The sequence below is a fragment of the Garra rufa genome, chromosome 3 (genome assembly GCF_049309525.1).
Source record: "Garra rufa chromosome 3, GarRuf1.0, whole genome shotgun sequence".
Taxonomy (NCBI): domain Eukaryota; kingdom Metazoa; phylum Chordata; class Actinopteri; order Cypriniformes; family Cyprinidae; genus Garra; species Garra rufa.
Window position 1 is genome coordinate 29,015,265 of NC_133363.1, and position 16,514 is coordinate 29,031,778.

The 16,514-nt window shown below is 36.3% G+C and overlaps 3 protein-coding genes across 3 annotated transcripts in view; 2 read left to right on the forward strand and 1 right to left on the reverse strand.

Annotated features, from left to right (window-relative positions):
- Positions 1–188, forward strand: part of LOC141331883 (myosin light chain kinase 3-like) — a 40,366-nt gene extending 40,178 nt beyond the window's left edge. The window contains exon 13 of the mRNA XM_073836923.1: positions 55–188. Within this exon, the coding sequence (XP_073693024.1) occupies positions 55–132 (78 nt within the window). The 3' untranslated portion in view covers positions 133–188. The remainder of the gene's footprint in view (positions 1–54) is intronic.
- orc6 (origin recognition complex, subunit 6) lies at positions 186–6,590 on the reverse strand. Its single transcript, XM_073836924.1, has 7 exons — positions 6,471–6,590; positions 6,226–6,352; positions 4,569–4,732; positions 4,402–4,491; positions 3,125–3,234; positions 2,672–2,758; positions 186–1,651 (listed from the first exon to the last, which is right to left on the reverse strand). Exons 1-7 carry the CDS (start codon positions 6,533–6,535, stop codon positions 1,521–1,523), a joined length of 774 nt encoding a protein of 257 aa, XP_073693025.1. The 5' UTR covers positions 6,536–6,590; the 3' UTR covers positions 186–1,520.
- Positions 6,591–6,986: 396 nt separating this feature from the next.
- vps35 (VPS35 retromer complex component) overlaps positions 6,987–16,514 on the forward strand; it is a 45,105-nt gene continuing 35,577 nt past the window's right edge. Inside the window, exons 1-4 of the mRNA XM_073836925.1 lie at positions 6,987–7,082; positions 13,238–13,336; positions 13,512–13,608; positions 14,588–14,711. Of these exons, the coding sequence (XP_073693026.1) occupies positions 7,080–7,082; positions 13,238–13,336; positions 13,512–13,608; positions 14,588–14,711 (323 nt within the window). The 5' untranslated portion in view covers positions 6,987–7,079. The remainder of the gene's footprint in view (positions 7,083–13,237; positions 13,337–13,511; positions 13,609–14,587; positions 14,712–16,514) is intronic.

Genomic DNA, 16,514 nt, shown 5'->3' on the forward strand with positions numbered 1-16,514 from the left:
ATGGTATTGCAGAATTGTACCATATGGCAACTTATGTTTCTTATGTTTTTACAGAAACATTTCTATGCAGTTGCTGCAGCAAACAGGTTGAAGAGGTTTCAGCAGAGCAGATCAGTTAGTACTCCAAATTAGCTGTTAACCTGGAGAAGAGTGAGAGGACATCACAACGTTACGTCGCACACTGGAAAATGAACTTGCTGTCTGAAGATTAGAAATGGCTTTTTAGTAAGTGTTAAAAATGTTGTTGCTTTGTTTATAGCCAGGGTAAAAGTATCTTGTTAAAAAGTGTCACATTTTCTTAGTGTACTTTGTTTGGAACACCATAGCATTTAATTTACACTTCTTTATCATGCTTTCACACCAGGAGTGTACGGCATGGATTGCAGGGTGTGCTTTTGAACCACATGAAAAAGCTTTTGTCCCTTCCGTGAAGGCGTTTTTCTTAGGCACTACTGCCTTATATTCGTATTTAAAAGAAAGTGTTTTCATTCTCATGGTTCAGGATTTTATTTTAGTCAGAAAAACTCAGCATGAAGATTTGATGAAGTAACACTGCATTCATCCTATATTTTCAGACTTTGTTTAGCATATTGATTAGAGCTAGAAACAAAATCTGAATAAGTGAATCAGCTGGCATGGTATGTTTTGATTTTTCAAAATTTGCATTTAAAATCTTTCACTGGTTCTGGAATATTTTAATGTTAATATTGTGCCTTGAAACTTAGGCTTTCAAAGAATTTATTCAATATGTGTTTTGTTTGGTTGCACACATTTATGGTAATAGCATAGTTGCAAATAAATGCACAAAGGTGGTTCTGTGCTTGGCATGGCAAATGGCACACAAGTACACAGAAGTTAACACAGAATTATAGGGCAGTTCTGTTTTGCTATTTCTCTGTCATGGTTCATAGTGTGTGCTTGTATAGAAATTATTGTATTGGCTATTTCAGATTGTCACAAGAGAATTAGTAATTAATCAAGACATTAAAAAACATAAGAAACAAATTTTAAAATTGTGTCAAGAATACACATTTTATTCAGAATAAAACCGGAAGCAGATCCATTTCTTATTGAAACAAATGAATAAAACCCATCCAGATGATCTTAAATGCAAGGTGATTTAAAGCAATACCACAGAACACTGTGAGCATTGAAGTCATACATGATGGATTAAACACCACAATTCTAACATTAACACACAAACTAAATGAACTATGATAAAATCCTGCCATTTAAGGAACTTTACATTTAGCAAATGTTTGAAACAATATGAAATCTGTCACAAAAAATAGTAACCATATTTGCACTGGAAAATGGCAATAAAAGAAAAGGACATTAAAAAGTGCCTCACTTCCTTTGGAAATGTGCATATGTGAATGAAACAAATTTACACAAGAAGCCAGAAGGGGGCAGACAACTTCTCCTGGTTATAAAGTATTAAATCCAACTCAAAGTAAGGTCCTGTTTACATTATGCAGAACCGTAATCAAATAAATTGGAAACATAAAACCTCACAGAGTTCAAGAATCTACCGTCTGTGCTTTTAATGCATTTTCAAGGATTTTTCTTTTCCACTCTTCATAATTTTGCGTCTCCTCCTCCTCAGTCTTCTCAACCCGCTCTCGCTTAGGGGATGTTGAAAGCTTTTCATCTGGAAAAGACAATTAGTTTTATCATCCAACATGACACATGTTCTATTATCAAATATTATAACTAGAAATACTAATTATTAGTCTTATTACTGAGAGAGAGAGAGAAAAAAAATCCTCAGCTTGAAAACATGCTTGAAAGGTTTATTCACCCAAAAATTACAATTCTTTTATTACAAATTTGTAAGACCTTTGTTCATCTTCGGAACAAAAATATAAAAATATATTTTTGATTAAATCCCTTCATAGATAGCAAGAGTCCTACATTGTTCAAGGTCCAGAAAGGTACCAATAACATCAAAATATGTTCATCAGTGGTTCAACCATAATTATATGAAGCTACAAGAATACTTTGGTTGTGTAAATAAACTAAAATATTTTTATTCAACACAGGGTTTGTACAGACACTGTTAAATGAAATTCCAGGACTTTCCAAGCACTATTTTTTGATTTTCAAGGTCATTCAGGGAGGTTTTCAACTGCTTAAGAAAAAAATATTCATGAAACCACTCTGAAGTCCTAATCGAAAAAAAAAAAAAAAATAGTAACAGTAAAAAAAAAAAAAAAAAAAGTAAAAACAACAGCTGCAACACGTATATATACCACACAGTATTAAAGAGACAGCTCACACAATGGGTCCAAGTAAAGTCAGTTACAAATGTGTCCTTTGCAACAATTGGAGATTTGGAAGCAATGTTTGTCGTAAGAGTTTTATAGTAACAATACAGCATATCAACATTATTTAGTCGTTTATAGTGTACAGTGACTGTAACGTTGAGCGCATTTTGCAGTATTAAACGCGTATTTATACAGATTTAATCAAGCTCCGAAAATTCCTCAAAAAGAACACAGAGAATGGCCTTCTCAGCTGCAACTCTTGAGTCAGCAGAACAATGCATCACCGTTTTAGTAAAAAACAAAAAACAAATTTGGCAACATTTTGTGTAACAGAAACGTTCATACACTGTACATAAGCCCTTATACAAGGAATGATTTATCATTATTATTAACTGCTTTCTTACCATCTTCTTCTGTTTCTAGCATTTCAGTGATTGTCTTCTGCCTCTTTTGAACAGCTTTGACTGGTTTCTGCATAGATGAAGCCTCGTCTGAGGGCACAGGGAGATATCAGAATGAATCAGTCTGCTTAATATCACAACTTCAATAACTACTTGAGAAGAAACATGCTGCTCTTTGATGTTGAACTACACAAAAAAATATACATTGTCTAATTGTGATGTCTGTGGCCATGGTAACCAGTGAAATGTGTTTCTTTATGACAGATCTCTTTGAAGTAATACTTCTTCAATGAAAAAAAAAAAGATTAAAAGTTGTGCCCCTTCAATTACGACATCTTTGTTAAACATGAAAGTCAGACCAAGATCTGCTACAAAAACCCCTTTGTGCCTTTATTCACTTTAATTAGGCAACGTGTCATTTTCCAAAAAGCTTTTGTTTGAAGGGGTTACACTCACTGCAGATCTCCTGTCCGAATTTCTGAAACTGTGCGCACAGCCGGTCAAAGATGCCCTTCTTTGCTCCAGATGAAGAGGCTAATTTCCTGTCAGTTCTGATTTTCATGCACCTTCAAACAGGAAAGACAGAACCAATTTATTTTTTCATCTTCAGTAACTGATTATAAACCAGGTGCAGTTTAGATTTAGAGATTTCTGTGGCTTGTTGACATGAATAAAATCTTTTTGACCCATCTGGGAGCTGGAGTAGTTTATTATCGTACAGTAACAGAGTTTGGATGAATAACAATAGTCCAACACACACAGACTCAGTATGTTTAAATTTGGGTAGTTGTATAACACTACCACCTTTTAAAAACGATAGTGGCATTTCTTATTCAAACACTGACTTTTATAGAGTCTAATATGCAGATAACCTAGTCATACACTACCAGTCAAAAGTTTTTGAACAGTTAGGTTTTATGTTTTTAAAGAAGTCTCTTCTGCTCAAAAAGCCTGTATTTATTTGATCTAAAATATAGCAAAGCAGTAATATTGTAAAATATTTTTCCCATTTAAAATAACTGCTTTCAAATTGAACATTTTAAAATGTAATCATTTCTTTTGATCAAATCTAAATTTTCAACATCATTACTCCTGTCTTCAGTGTCACATGATCCTTCAGAAATCATTCTAATATGCTGATTTGCTGTTCTTCTGAACTTTCTATTCATCTGAAACATGAAAAAATCTATTCAGCTGTTTTCAACATAATAATCATAAAAGTTAAAATGATTTCTAAAGGATCATGTGACTGGAGTAACGATGCCAAAAGTTCAGATTGAAAACACAATAATAAATTACATTTTTAAATGTATTCAAATAGAAAACAGCTATTTTAAATAGTAAAAATATTTCAAAATGTTACTGCTTTTGCTGTAATTTAGATCAAATAAATGCAGGCTTGTTGAGCAAAAGAGTGTGTACAGAGAACAAGTAAGAGTAGATTTAACATCTATGTAATGGCCAATCCAAGATTTGACCTTTTCAAATGTAATTCAAGCTCCAAATTAATCTGTACTCAATACACTACTCATACTCTCATATTAAAGTACTTATGGCCTCATTGTACTTTGACCACAGTGGCACTGTGAAGAGCTTAATGAGGTTCAAGAGACAATTGAGCTCCCAACCAAAATTACAATCTGATTATCTAACAATCATCCACCATCAAGTATTTATGAACCATTCATTATTTGACTTGATGACAATGCGACATTACAGCAATCTATACTCACTTGCATGCTGCATATAGAGCTGCTGTGGTAAAGAGAGGCTTAGACAGGTCAAGGTCTTGTTGCTGAGCAGCAGGCAAACTGGTCTCATACCTTAAACAAAATACATGTAAGTATATATCATGTCATTCGATTAATTTTGATTGCACTAATGCAATGTGAAGACTCACCGCTGAAGGATCTGAGAAGCCACTTTAACCGCTTCCAAACACCCATACTGCACTGCAAGATCTCGGAGACCCAGGTTTGACTGCAGGCCCAGCATGCACTCCATAGCCTTCAGATTACTGGAGTACACCTTAGGACTCAGTCCAGACAGTTTGATGGCATACTCCTATCCAGCAGAAAAGCTAATATTAATTTGCGTAATTATTACAACTAAAAATGTACACATATTTACAATGCATGTTAACGTGTAGAACATATTGTGTAAAACATTCAACTATTTTCCCCCTGATATTTCATTTTTGAAAAGTCAGTGTGTGGACAAGCATTCTTCATATTAAAGGATTAGTTCATAGTTCATCCTCATGTCATCAAAGATGTTCATGTCTATCTTTCTTCAGTCGCAAAGAAATTAAAGATTAATTTGGAGAAAAACATTTCAGGATTTTTCTCCATATAGTGGACTTCAATGGGGATCAGTTTCAAATTAAGCTTCAAAGGGCTCTAACATGATCCCAGCCAGGAAATAAGGGTCTTATCTAGTGAAACGATTGGTCATTTAAAAAAATAAATAAAAATGTATATACTTTAACCACAAATGCTCATCTTGTACTAGTTCTGCAATGCGCATGTGCGTCTTCACGCATTACATAATCATGTTGGAAAGGTCACGCATGGTTAGTGCTTCATCTGTGTACTTCGGGTCAGAAAAGTAGGGTAGAGTGAAAAACTCAATCTCATTTTCTCCTCCAACTTTAAAATCGCCCGACATCGTTGTCTTACCTTTTTTTTGGTAAAGGCCATTTGGCTTTCTTTGCACACTTTGTAAACACTGGGTCGGTACTTCTGCCTACATCACGGATGCATGATTACGTAATGCGTGAGGTTGAGCTAGTGCAAGATGAGCATTTGTAGTTAAAAAGTATATAAATTTGTATTTTTCTTAAATGACAAATCAATTCGCTAGATAAGACCCTTATTTCTCGGCTGGAATCGTGTAGAGCCCTTTGAAGCTGCATTTAAACTGCAATTTGGACCTTCAACCCATTGGGTCCCATTAAAGTCCACTATATGGAGAAAAATCCAGGAATGTTTTCCTCAAAAACTTTGATGTCTTTTCGATTGAAGAAATACATGAACATCGTGTATGACATGGGGGTGAGTAAATTCTAAGGATTTTTTTAATTCTGGAAGTTCTTTAAATATGACAAATTTAAAACATTAAGAAAATAAAACGGGCTGTAATTGTGTCTAAACGATGGTAAAAAGTGTTTACATATTACTTATTTAAATGTGTTGTTTTGTTTATATATTATTTATCATTTAGGATACATAAAGGGATAGCTATAAAATTAGCAATAGTAAAGCAAAGTAATAGACCATTTATTTATAAAATAATTTCCATGAAGAAAGTCATTTTATTCAATACAAAATTTGAGATGAGATGGAAATGACACAATTCTCCTGTGATGCCACTATTGGACAGTGTTAGTAGATTAATAAAGTGAACAGACAAACAAAGAAGTAAAAAAAGAAAGTCTACTTGGCCTAACAGTTAAAGCAAACTCACACATATAGGACATACTCAAATGTGTATATACGTCTGTACATGATGTATACATATGCTACAAATCACAATGCATTGTGGGAACTGGATCTTGCCTTGTCTAGAGGAAATTTCATTGAAGTCGCTGCCAACTCAAGGCAAATAATGGCTTTGCTGGTGGCTGTAACAGAACCCAGTCCAACACATTTCACTTGGGATAATCGCATATATTCCTCTGCTTGACTGAAAAGAAATGGCCAGAATTAGTTGTGTTGTTATACTGACATGTTTACTTCGGACTGAAACACTCTTTTTCAAAACAAGCGACTGGTTTAACGTTACTTTACATTGGAACACTTACCTCAATACTTTGACAGCTGTTATGCCGATCTTTGAAGCAAGCTTACGAAATAACTCTTTATCCATTTGTAAAATTGTTCGGATCTTCTCTGCAACCGCAACACAACAATCCTCTCAGCAGATTTTACAAGACAGACTGATTTCGCGCGAAAACGAACACGTGTCACACCCGAAATAAACGTTCGGGACTGCCATTGGTGGATCGAGAAATGGGCGTGGACAACGTCGTTCGGGTAAAATACGTATGAACCTTAACTACTTTCTTTTAAGTATTCGACAAATAATACTATAAACGCCCAAGCGAAGTATGCAATATTAAATGCTGTTTAGATAAACTTTTTTCATTACATTTTTTTTCTGCAATTGTAAGACAAATAGGATGATATGATGACACAACTCAGACAGGTATTCTATTGTAAATAAATTATTTTTAATTCTTCATGTTGTTTCTACAGCGTTTTAGAGACGAACACCCCAGATCTCTGGGCTTGTTGTGTTGTGTGTGGGTAGTGCTCGTCATGAGGCGGAACAGCAGCAGTAGCGGCAGTCACATGACACGACACATTCACAGGGGGGTCATCCAGTGTTTCCTCTAACATACCTAAAAATCATGGTAAGATATAAGCGATCATCGCATGCATAGACTGTATGCTGAATGCTTCATATGCGCCGTTAAATTTGATTATAGCAGTGATGGTGTCAGAGGGGCACTGAAATCTCTTGACGGGCTGTTTTGCGTTTGTGAAGATAGCCGTTAGCATTAGCGTTTGAGAAGCGGAGGCCTATGTAGACTTAATTATTCTTGTTTATTTCCTCTGTCTTGGTTTATTCTGCAAGCGGTTTATCATATGGCCTGCAAGTGTAGTAAACTTGCAGCCGTTATGTTTTGCTGTCATTACAATCCACACGTTTTGTACAAAATGAGCTAATTTAAACTGCTAATCCTGCTAGCATTAGCCTTTTTTCCTCACAGTTATGATTATATCGGTATTTTTATTTATTGTTATCATATGTCTACGATACGTTTATATGCAGCTCTTTGTTTACATGTGCATTACATATATTTGAGTAATGGCAGTGTTTTTAGTATGCATAACATAAGCGGTGTTTAGTCACGGGTTCATTCATTCAATTTAAAGCTGCCCATAACCTGTTATGTTTATCGTGTATCACAACACTTTTAAAATAGCTGTTTGTGTGAAATGTTACTGTCTGGTATTGATGGGTCGTTTGGGAGGGGTGACCATAGATTGTCATTACATCTGTCACCCCCACCCCAGTCAGTCTGCAGACTACTGACACTTTAGTTATTTAGCTGCTGTGTAATCATTGATAAACTCGTGATTACATGTATTTATTAGACGCGTCATCAGGTTAATACAGTGTCACTGTTGTAGTTTTTGAAGTTATACTTTCAGAACTTTTATTGGAAAAAATGTTGGTACTGTCACGTGACTCATGTACTGTATTTCATTTATGGAATTCATTTTCAGTTATGCACACTAGGTTTTTTGTGACTTCACATTTCTAAAATAGGCTAAACTAATTAAACATGGTGAGAAACGTTTTTAAAAGATATCATGACCAGCTACAGCACTTGAAATTAAACTTTTGTAAAAATCAGTGTATATGTACAATGGAAAGTGCCTTTTATGGATATATTCTACAACTCTAAAGTTTGTGATATTTTTTTTTATCAATTAGCAAAGATGTATTAAATTGATCAAAACTGACAGTAAAGACATTAATAATGTTAAAGATTTCTATTTAAAATAAATGGTGCTCTTTTAAACTTTTTATCCTTCCAGGAATTTTGAAAACAAATGAATCAGTTTTTTTTTAATTATTAATGTTTTTTATGTTGATAATAATAGATGTTTCTTAACATCTAATCCGTTTTATTTTTTCTCAAATTCCGTTTTATTTTTTTTTTCAAATTCCGTTTTTTTTTTTTTTTTTTTTTTAGCCCTTTCAGATTTTTCGGATTTGTTTGTTTTCTTTTCACTTCTAAGCAGTATTGACCTTTAAAAATTCAGTTACACAAACTCACAATTCAGCTTTTTTATTTAAACTGTTAATAAAGCACATTCAAAATTCTCCAAAATTCAGCCAAATCTCTGGCCAAAAATAACAGTAACATGAAGGTAACAGTTACAAAGTAGGGTTGATGAATATTAAATTAAAGAATAATTGTAACCATGCTGCAGGGAGACAGAAACATTGAAACAACGATATGTGCCTGTCAGAACGCCAACACAAAGACATATTACAGCCTAAAAGTATACTGTTAACCCATCATCATCAGTGACCCCTCCATGTAAGCAGAACAATGTATTTTCTATCTACAAAAAAAATAAATAAAATCACATTATATTTGAATCAGCTGGCCTTTTCCATTACATTAGTGCTCCAACATGGCTCTCTGTAACTGGGCATCAGGGGAAAGATGCAGGATTACACTGCGGAATAAGTATCGATTTCATGTGTACTAACATTTAGCAAAGTACTTTTCTTCATGTATGTGCAGATCGATGTCCAAAGAACACTGACAAAATAGAATTTTTCATAACTTTAAAGTACTTTCTTGAAGATACAAGCAGGCATGTGTTGCTTTCTAAGGCATTTCCCATCTTTTGCCCACATCTCCATTGAAGTACATGATGGTAAGGCACTTGGTGTTGAGCTCAGTAAGAGACTCTCTCTTGTCAGAGAGCAGTGTCTTGTACTTGCTCAAACTCCTCTCACAGTCAACAGAACTGACTGGGAAGTATATGTAGGACATGGCAATGTTTGCAATGCCTGGAAATCTTTGACTTGTACCTTTCCAGTAGTCAGCAAGGTCCAAGGAAGCTGAGATGCCTTCATTTCTGACACAGTGTTGATATGCGGCCCACTGCTCACTGAGCTCTGGAGATGCCGGGGTCCTCAATTCCCACAGTGTGCCATAGGCTTCAATATGCCTTTCCATTGCAGGAGCCTGTCTGGGATCAAACACTCTGATCATCATGTATATTTTTTTGGCAGGATGGACATCCCAGTGCTTTGAAAATTTTTCAAATGCAATGTGAAATCCACTGTGAAGGTGATCCAACATATCCCTTTTCTTTGGCATTCTCATTTGGTTCAGCAGCTCATCAGTTTTGACCCCAAAGCCAAGGGTTTTGGCTGTTCCATTGACTAAAAAGGAACCAAGATCTTCCATGATGTTGTATGCAGAGACTGCTACAGGAGTGTGGGTGCCCTCCAGCACTGTCAGAGCTGTAACCAGTTTCCCACACCCTTCAGAGATGAAGGTCAGTTTGAAGTGGAGGGCCTCTTGTTTTTCATCGGTTTCAACCAGCTCAATGATGTTTCTTACTGCCTGAGCAGAAGACTTCTCAGCTAAGAAGAACTCCTTGTAGAGGTGGACATGTTCAGCATGGTATCGAACTGCTTCAAACCAGCTATTCCACCTTGTGCTTACAGGCTCAGGGGGTACCTTGGGTTTCTCAGCCTCCTTCATTGTCAAGAAGTACAACCATCTTCTCTTCCTTGCAGGCTTTTTGAAGAAGGCAGACTTAACCCACATCACAAGAGCTGTAGCCTCACTGAAGAATTTGTAGTGTTGATGACATGACATAAGCAGGTTGTATGGACACTGTGAGGCATGACTCCCTTCAGTACTTCTCTGTAGGCTTTCAGACAGTATGATGCATTATCAGTCACCACTGCCAGAATGTCATTCAAATTCAACTGACTGGTATGAAGTGACTGCAGAACTGCCTGTGAAAATGTCGAAAAATTACAGCTCTCCATGAAGATGACATCAGTTAGAAAGTATTTTCCCTCAGTGCCTGTTGAATTGAAAAGGGAAGAAAGTTATCTATCCATCCATCCATCCATCCATCCATCCATCCATCCATCCATCCATCCATCCATCCATCCATCCATCCATCCATCCATCCATCCATCCATCCATCCATCCATCCATCCATCCATCCATCCATCCATCCATCCATCCATCCATCCATCCATCCATCCATCCATCCATCCATCCATCCATCCATCCATCCATCCATCCATCCATCCATCCATCCATCCATCCATCCATCCATCCATCCATCCATCCATCCATCCATCCATCCATCCATCCATCCATCCATCCATCCATCCATCCATCCATCCATCCATCCATCCATCCATCCATCCATCCATCCATCCATCCATCCATCCATCCATCCATCCATCCATCCATCCATCCATCCATCCATCCATCCATCCATCCATCCATCCATCCATCCATCCATCCATCCATCCATCCATCCATCCATCCATCCATCCATCCATCCATCCATCCATCCATCCATCCATCCATCCATCCATCCATCCATCCATCCATCCATCCATCCATCCATCCATCCATCCATCCATCCATCCATCCATCCATCCATCCATCCATCCATCCATCCATCCATCCATCCATCCATCCATCCATCCATCCATCCATCCATCCATCCATCCATCCATCCATCCATCCATCCATCCATCCATCCATCCATCCATCCATCCATCCATCCATCCATCCATCCATCCATCCATCCATCCATCCATCCATCCATCCATCCATCCATCCATCCATCCATCCATCCATCCATCCATCCATCCATCCATCCATCCATCCATCCATCCATCCATCCATCCATCCATCCATCCATCCATCCATCCATCCATCCATCCATCCATCCATCCATCCATCCATCCATCCAAAAATGATGAATGTAGTAGGTTAGGCTAGTAGAATATTATATTACTATATTAAGGGATGCAAACACATGGTCAAAAAAAGAGAGGTAATCGAAGCCCTCGCCGCCATCCCCAGCCCACCCCTGCAGGCACATATGGTAAAATGAAATTATTTAAGTTTTGACAAAAAAGGTTTTATAAAAGAGATAAACCTCACATATTTAAGCCTTTAAATCATTTTTCACAAAAAAAAAGGTTTTATAAAAAAGATAAACCTCACATATTTAAGCCTTTAAATAATTTTTATAAAAAGAATGAGTCAAAAAAGAAAAAAATTACTGACATTTACAAATACAATGCAAATTAGCTTATCTTTTATTATTAATAGTAAAATCCGGTCCGATTTTCCCCGTGGCGTCTGTCGTTACTATGCAACCATGCACTGCACTCTCCATAATGACAAAGAAGTTTTAGTAGCTAATAGATTTCCACCACCGAAAAACGCTTGCTGTAGCTCTTCTGGTGTTCTGAAAAGTTGAGGTGTTTTCATCTCGCTGCACCTGGAAAAAATGAGCGCGTCGCTTCAATTATGAGCGCGCTTGCCGCGCGCCTGCATTTGAAATAAACTTGAGCGCGCAAAATACACAACATGTGAATGGCTCCATGACGAGCTAGTTACCTCCAATCAGGCCACTGAGACCCATGCCATAGACAGTAAAAGATAAGCAGCAAGAAGAAACACTTGTGAAAAGTGCGCTGTTTGCATCATTGTATATTAAATTTTTATGTAAGCCCTAGTTAAAAATAGGCTAATATGCTGTATTAGCCTACATAAAATAAAAGTTAATTGGATGCTCACCTATAACAATGTTGAGGACACTGCGATCTCGGTTGTCAGAGGTTTCGTCGACAACAACGAAGAATTTCTTTCCACGAATCTCTTGCAGCACTTTTTGCATGTGCTGGTCAAACTATACAGGGAACCCTCTCAGTTGATACATTAGAGGTTAAAAAGAACAACAATAGTATTATATTCAGTGCTGTTGTTTATTGTCAGATATGATAATCACACTAAAATAAAATTTGCATTTGCACAGGTATTTTTCATAAAAATGTGTCTTCGTCCCAGATTTATTCCAACGTGCATATATAATTAACAGTAATTAAGCTCCCTCTGGTGTTTTGTTATAGTTAACTAACACATTTTAAACAGTGGATAACTTTAATGAGGTAAATGCAGTGCTAAGTGACATTGTTTACAAGCTGTTTTTTGTGACGTCATTCTTTTGGTTGAAACATTAATTGAGCGATAGAATTCGGTAAGTTGTACTGTATCTTTCAATATACCTTCTGATGTTCATTCATTTTTATTTTGTGTTATAATTTGTATTAAATTTGAAAGAGTGATGATACTGCTTGAACTGAAGCAGCTACATCCCTCTGTCACACCACATTAAATAGCATCAAAACGGCATTTATTGTTTGAATGTTGGGAAAAAAATATATAGAATTGTTTTTAATAGAAGTAACAAGGCAGAAAGCTCTTTGCGATTATTGGATGGGAGCCGCATTACAAATTATGTTGGATGAAGGGAAAACCACGGACCTGGCAACCCTGCCTTGAACTATGAGTGTTTCATAGGGTCAAATAGAACCTGCATTAATGCCGTTGCGTTGATGTGTTATAATTGCTTTAACCTGCGAAGCCCTAAATACAACACAAGAAACATTTTCTTCATGCATGTTATTGTATGACATGCTTTTCTGCCACATTTGATTGATCGATTGATTGGAAAAAATTGACCTTGTTCATCATTTAAACAATGGGCAGTAGTGCGGATAATTGCTTTTTTGGCCAATACCGATTACTGGAGGATACGTTGGTTCATTCCTATTAGAGATACTGTAAAATGTAGAAAATGGTACTGAAAATTTGACGGCTGGTGTGATGAGATGGAAATGGCTCAAAATATATATTTTTTAACAATTTAAAGTTTTTGACACTAGTTTCTAGTTTGATTGTTTGTCTGCATTTTTTTATTCCAGCCTACCACACAGCAATCGCCCCAGGATGAGCAGGAGAAGCTGTTGGATGAAGCTGTGCAGGCAGTCAAGGTTCAGTCATTTCAAATGAAGCGCTGTCTGGTGAGTTAAGTTCATGCAAGTTTACAGTTTCTTTAACACTGTTATTTCCACAGCAGTGTGATGCTTTTTGGTTTTAACAATAATAAACTTTGCACTTTAATGTAAATTGTATTTACGATAAAGTGTGAAAGCAGCACCCTTACTCTGTTTATGAACATTTATGTCCTTCATCCAGGACAAGAACAAGTTGATGGATGCACTGAAACATGCCTCAAATATGTTGGGGGAGTTGAGGACTTCTATGCTTTCTCCCAAGAGCTACTACGAACTCTGTATGTGTTTCCATTGCATTATGTGTTTAAATAGAATAGAAATCATTAGCCCCTTTCACACAGTAGTCCCAGTAAATTGCTGTAAAAATACCAGTATGACTTTACTGGTGAATACACAAATATCCTGTTCACACACAGGCAATAGCATTCTGCCTTTTACCGGTAAGAGACCATTCACACGTCAGCACCAAAATGCTGGTAAATTCTGTGATGTCAGTCATCAGAAATGATCTTTAAAAGCCGCACCATTGTCTTCATTTGCCCACATGTGTAGAAGCGCTTTAGTTTCACTATCTGTCCAATTTGACAACATTTTTGACATATGAGTGACAGGCAAAAAAGGACGATCAAACAGAAGGCATTTTTGCTTTTATAAACACCAGATGTGCGTAATAGTATCCAATTGCAGAGTCACAGCGCTGATAAATGGAAAAAGAAGGCTGGATCTCATGCACAACACGTTAAAAAAGCTGTGAGAGGAGGCAAAATGGTCAAAGAAGTCCATCTAGTGCATATTTACATAGAAAAACAAATAAAAAGCAGTGGAGCTTTGTAAACAGCTCAGAGTAATCATGTCATCTTCTTGAATGCTATGATTGGCCAATTTGAACCCAAGCAGACTTTATTCATCAGCGCGTTCTACATGCTCATACTGGTAATCTCATTCCTTGTTCACACAGAGCACATTACCAGTAATTGACTGGTAATATTACAACTTCTCATACCGGTAAATTGCCAGAACCAATTTACTAGTATTTTTTTAAAGTTCCAGTTCACACATGATCTCTTATTGGTAATTTACTGGTAATCTATTAGTAAAGACTGTGTGTCTGTGTGTGTGAAAGGGGCTATTTGCATTCTGAACCTTTTCTTCAGTGTTAAAGAAAAGTGCACTGTGCCGTCATTTTCTTTCACCAGCTGCTATACATGTCATCTGTAGAGATTTCATTTTTTTTATTGTACTAAATTCTTGTTATAGACATGGCTATCTCAGATGAGCTGCATTACCTGGAAGTCTATTTGACAGATGAGTTTGCTAAAGGCCGCAAGGTTGCTGACCTCTATGAGCTTGTTCAGTATGCAGGGAACATCATCCCTAGACTGTGAGTATCTGAAGAAATCTTTCCAAATACTGTAACTACAATAAGATATTTTTAAGATTTGCCATTTTAGTCACGTTGTCCAACAATGTGACTATAAAATAAAATTGCCAATAAAGCCGTCTGCATCCATTTGGTAATCTTGTTAAGATCCAGAATTTCACGAGTATGCGGGCACCCACTGTTCCCAATATTCCTGCTCATGTGTTTCTCCTGCAGATTCTTTCTCTTCCTCGTTCTCTCTTTCTCGCACATTCGTTGTCTTTTAGCTAGTCCAATCATACCACCAGCCAGGGGCGCCGCTCACAATTTTGGGCCCTATGACAAAATATGAGGTTGGTTGCTACCACACCAAAGCAGATCTCTGGGGGCCCCTAAAGGGCATGGGCCCTTAGAATCGTCCTAACTTTCCCCCCCTTAGCGGCGCCCCTGCCACCAGCTGTTTATCAGTGCCTTCACTTGTTGACTTTGTAGTGAGTCAATACTTTATCTAACATCTTAACTCTCTCCATTCATTCTATTACACAGCATCAATATTCATTTAGAGTGAATGTGCCTTGGGCAACATTTGTGTTCCTTTTTGAAAGCACTGAAAGCTTGAAGATTTACATAGGATACCGAATTTAGTGTAATTCAGTGTAAAGGAATAAAAATGATTCATAATGCTATAGCATCATAATATTTTAGTCATCATTAGGGCTGGGCGATATGGCAAAAAAAAAGATCACGATAATTTTTCAAAATAAAATATCAGTCGATATCGATAATTATCACGATAAATGTCAAATCTTTATATCTATCAATTTTAAAGGCAGATTTTTAGTCCCGAATGAAAGAAAAACCAGACAGTTAATTATTATTTATGGTTTATTGTCAAATAACATGACAAATACTTTCCAATGATCAATTGAGGTAGAATACAGATTAGAATATTACTAGTAAAATCAACATCAATAGAATACAATATTATTAATATTAATAGAATATATATATATTATATTTTAAATAAGAACTGTAATATGATACAACACTTGTAACATGGCTCTGACTGTAAATGCAGAGTTAAAGTGATTTTTAAGTATATTTATCATTCAACAAAAATAAGAATAGACAAATCTTTTCAGCATGCCAATCCCTTTGTGCAGATGATTTAACACATTTTGGAAAATGTTTTAGCTGTCTGACACTATAAATAAAAAAATAATGGGGGCTCCGCGCTTACTTATCTTAGGAGCGCAGTCAAAAATTTTAGGAGCACATTCTAAACAATAAAAAACAATAAAAAACTCTGATAAAAAATTATCCTTCCTATTACGAGGTGATATTTGACTCCTCAAAGTGATTTACAGAGGAATTTTGTTTTTTACCTTTGTTTTTACCTTTTCATATGTTTGATGAAGCTCAGAGGTGACATGACAAAATCATAAATTCATGTTGAGATTAATGTTTTAAATATAACATTTTGAATACAGAAATATTAAAGATTTAAATAACTGAACATATCTGCCAGCAGGTGGCGTCAAGAAAGACACTGATTTAATTACTGAATCATATTATTCATTTGATTCATTCGAACGGATTGTTCATTCGGGATTAAAGCAAGTGGCTGTCTTTATGAATGGGAAATTGAATCATTTCACTAGATTCGTTTAAAAACTCACGTTTCATTCATAAACGAAACACCGCTGTGTTTGAATGCAGATGCACAGCGGCTCAGTTGTGACTTGTTTCAGACTACTTTTGACGACGAAATAGAGCAAAATCAGGCAATAGTGTTATAGTCAGACAATGTAAGTCACTTAATAA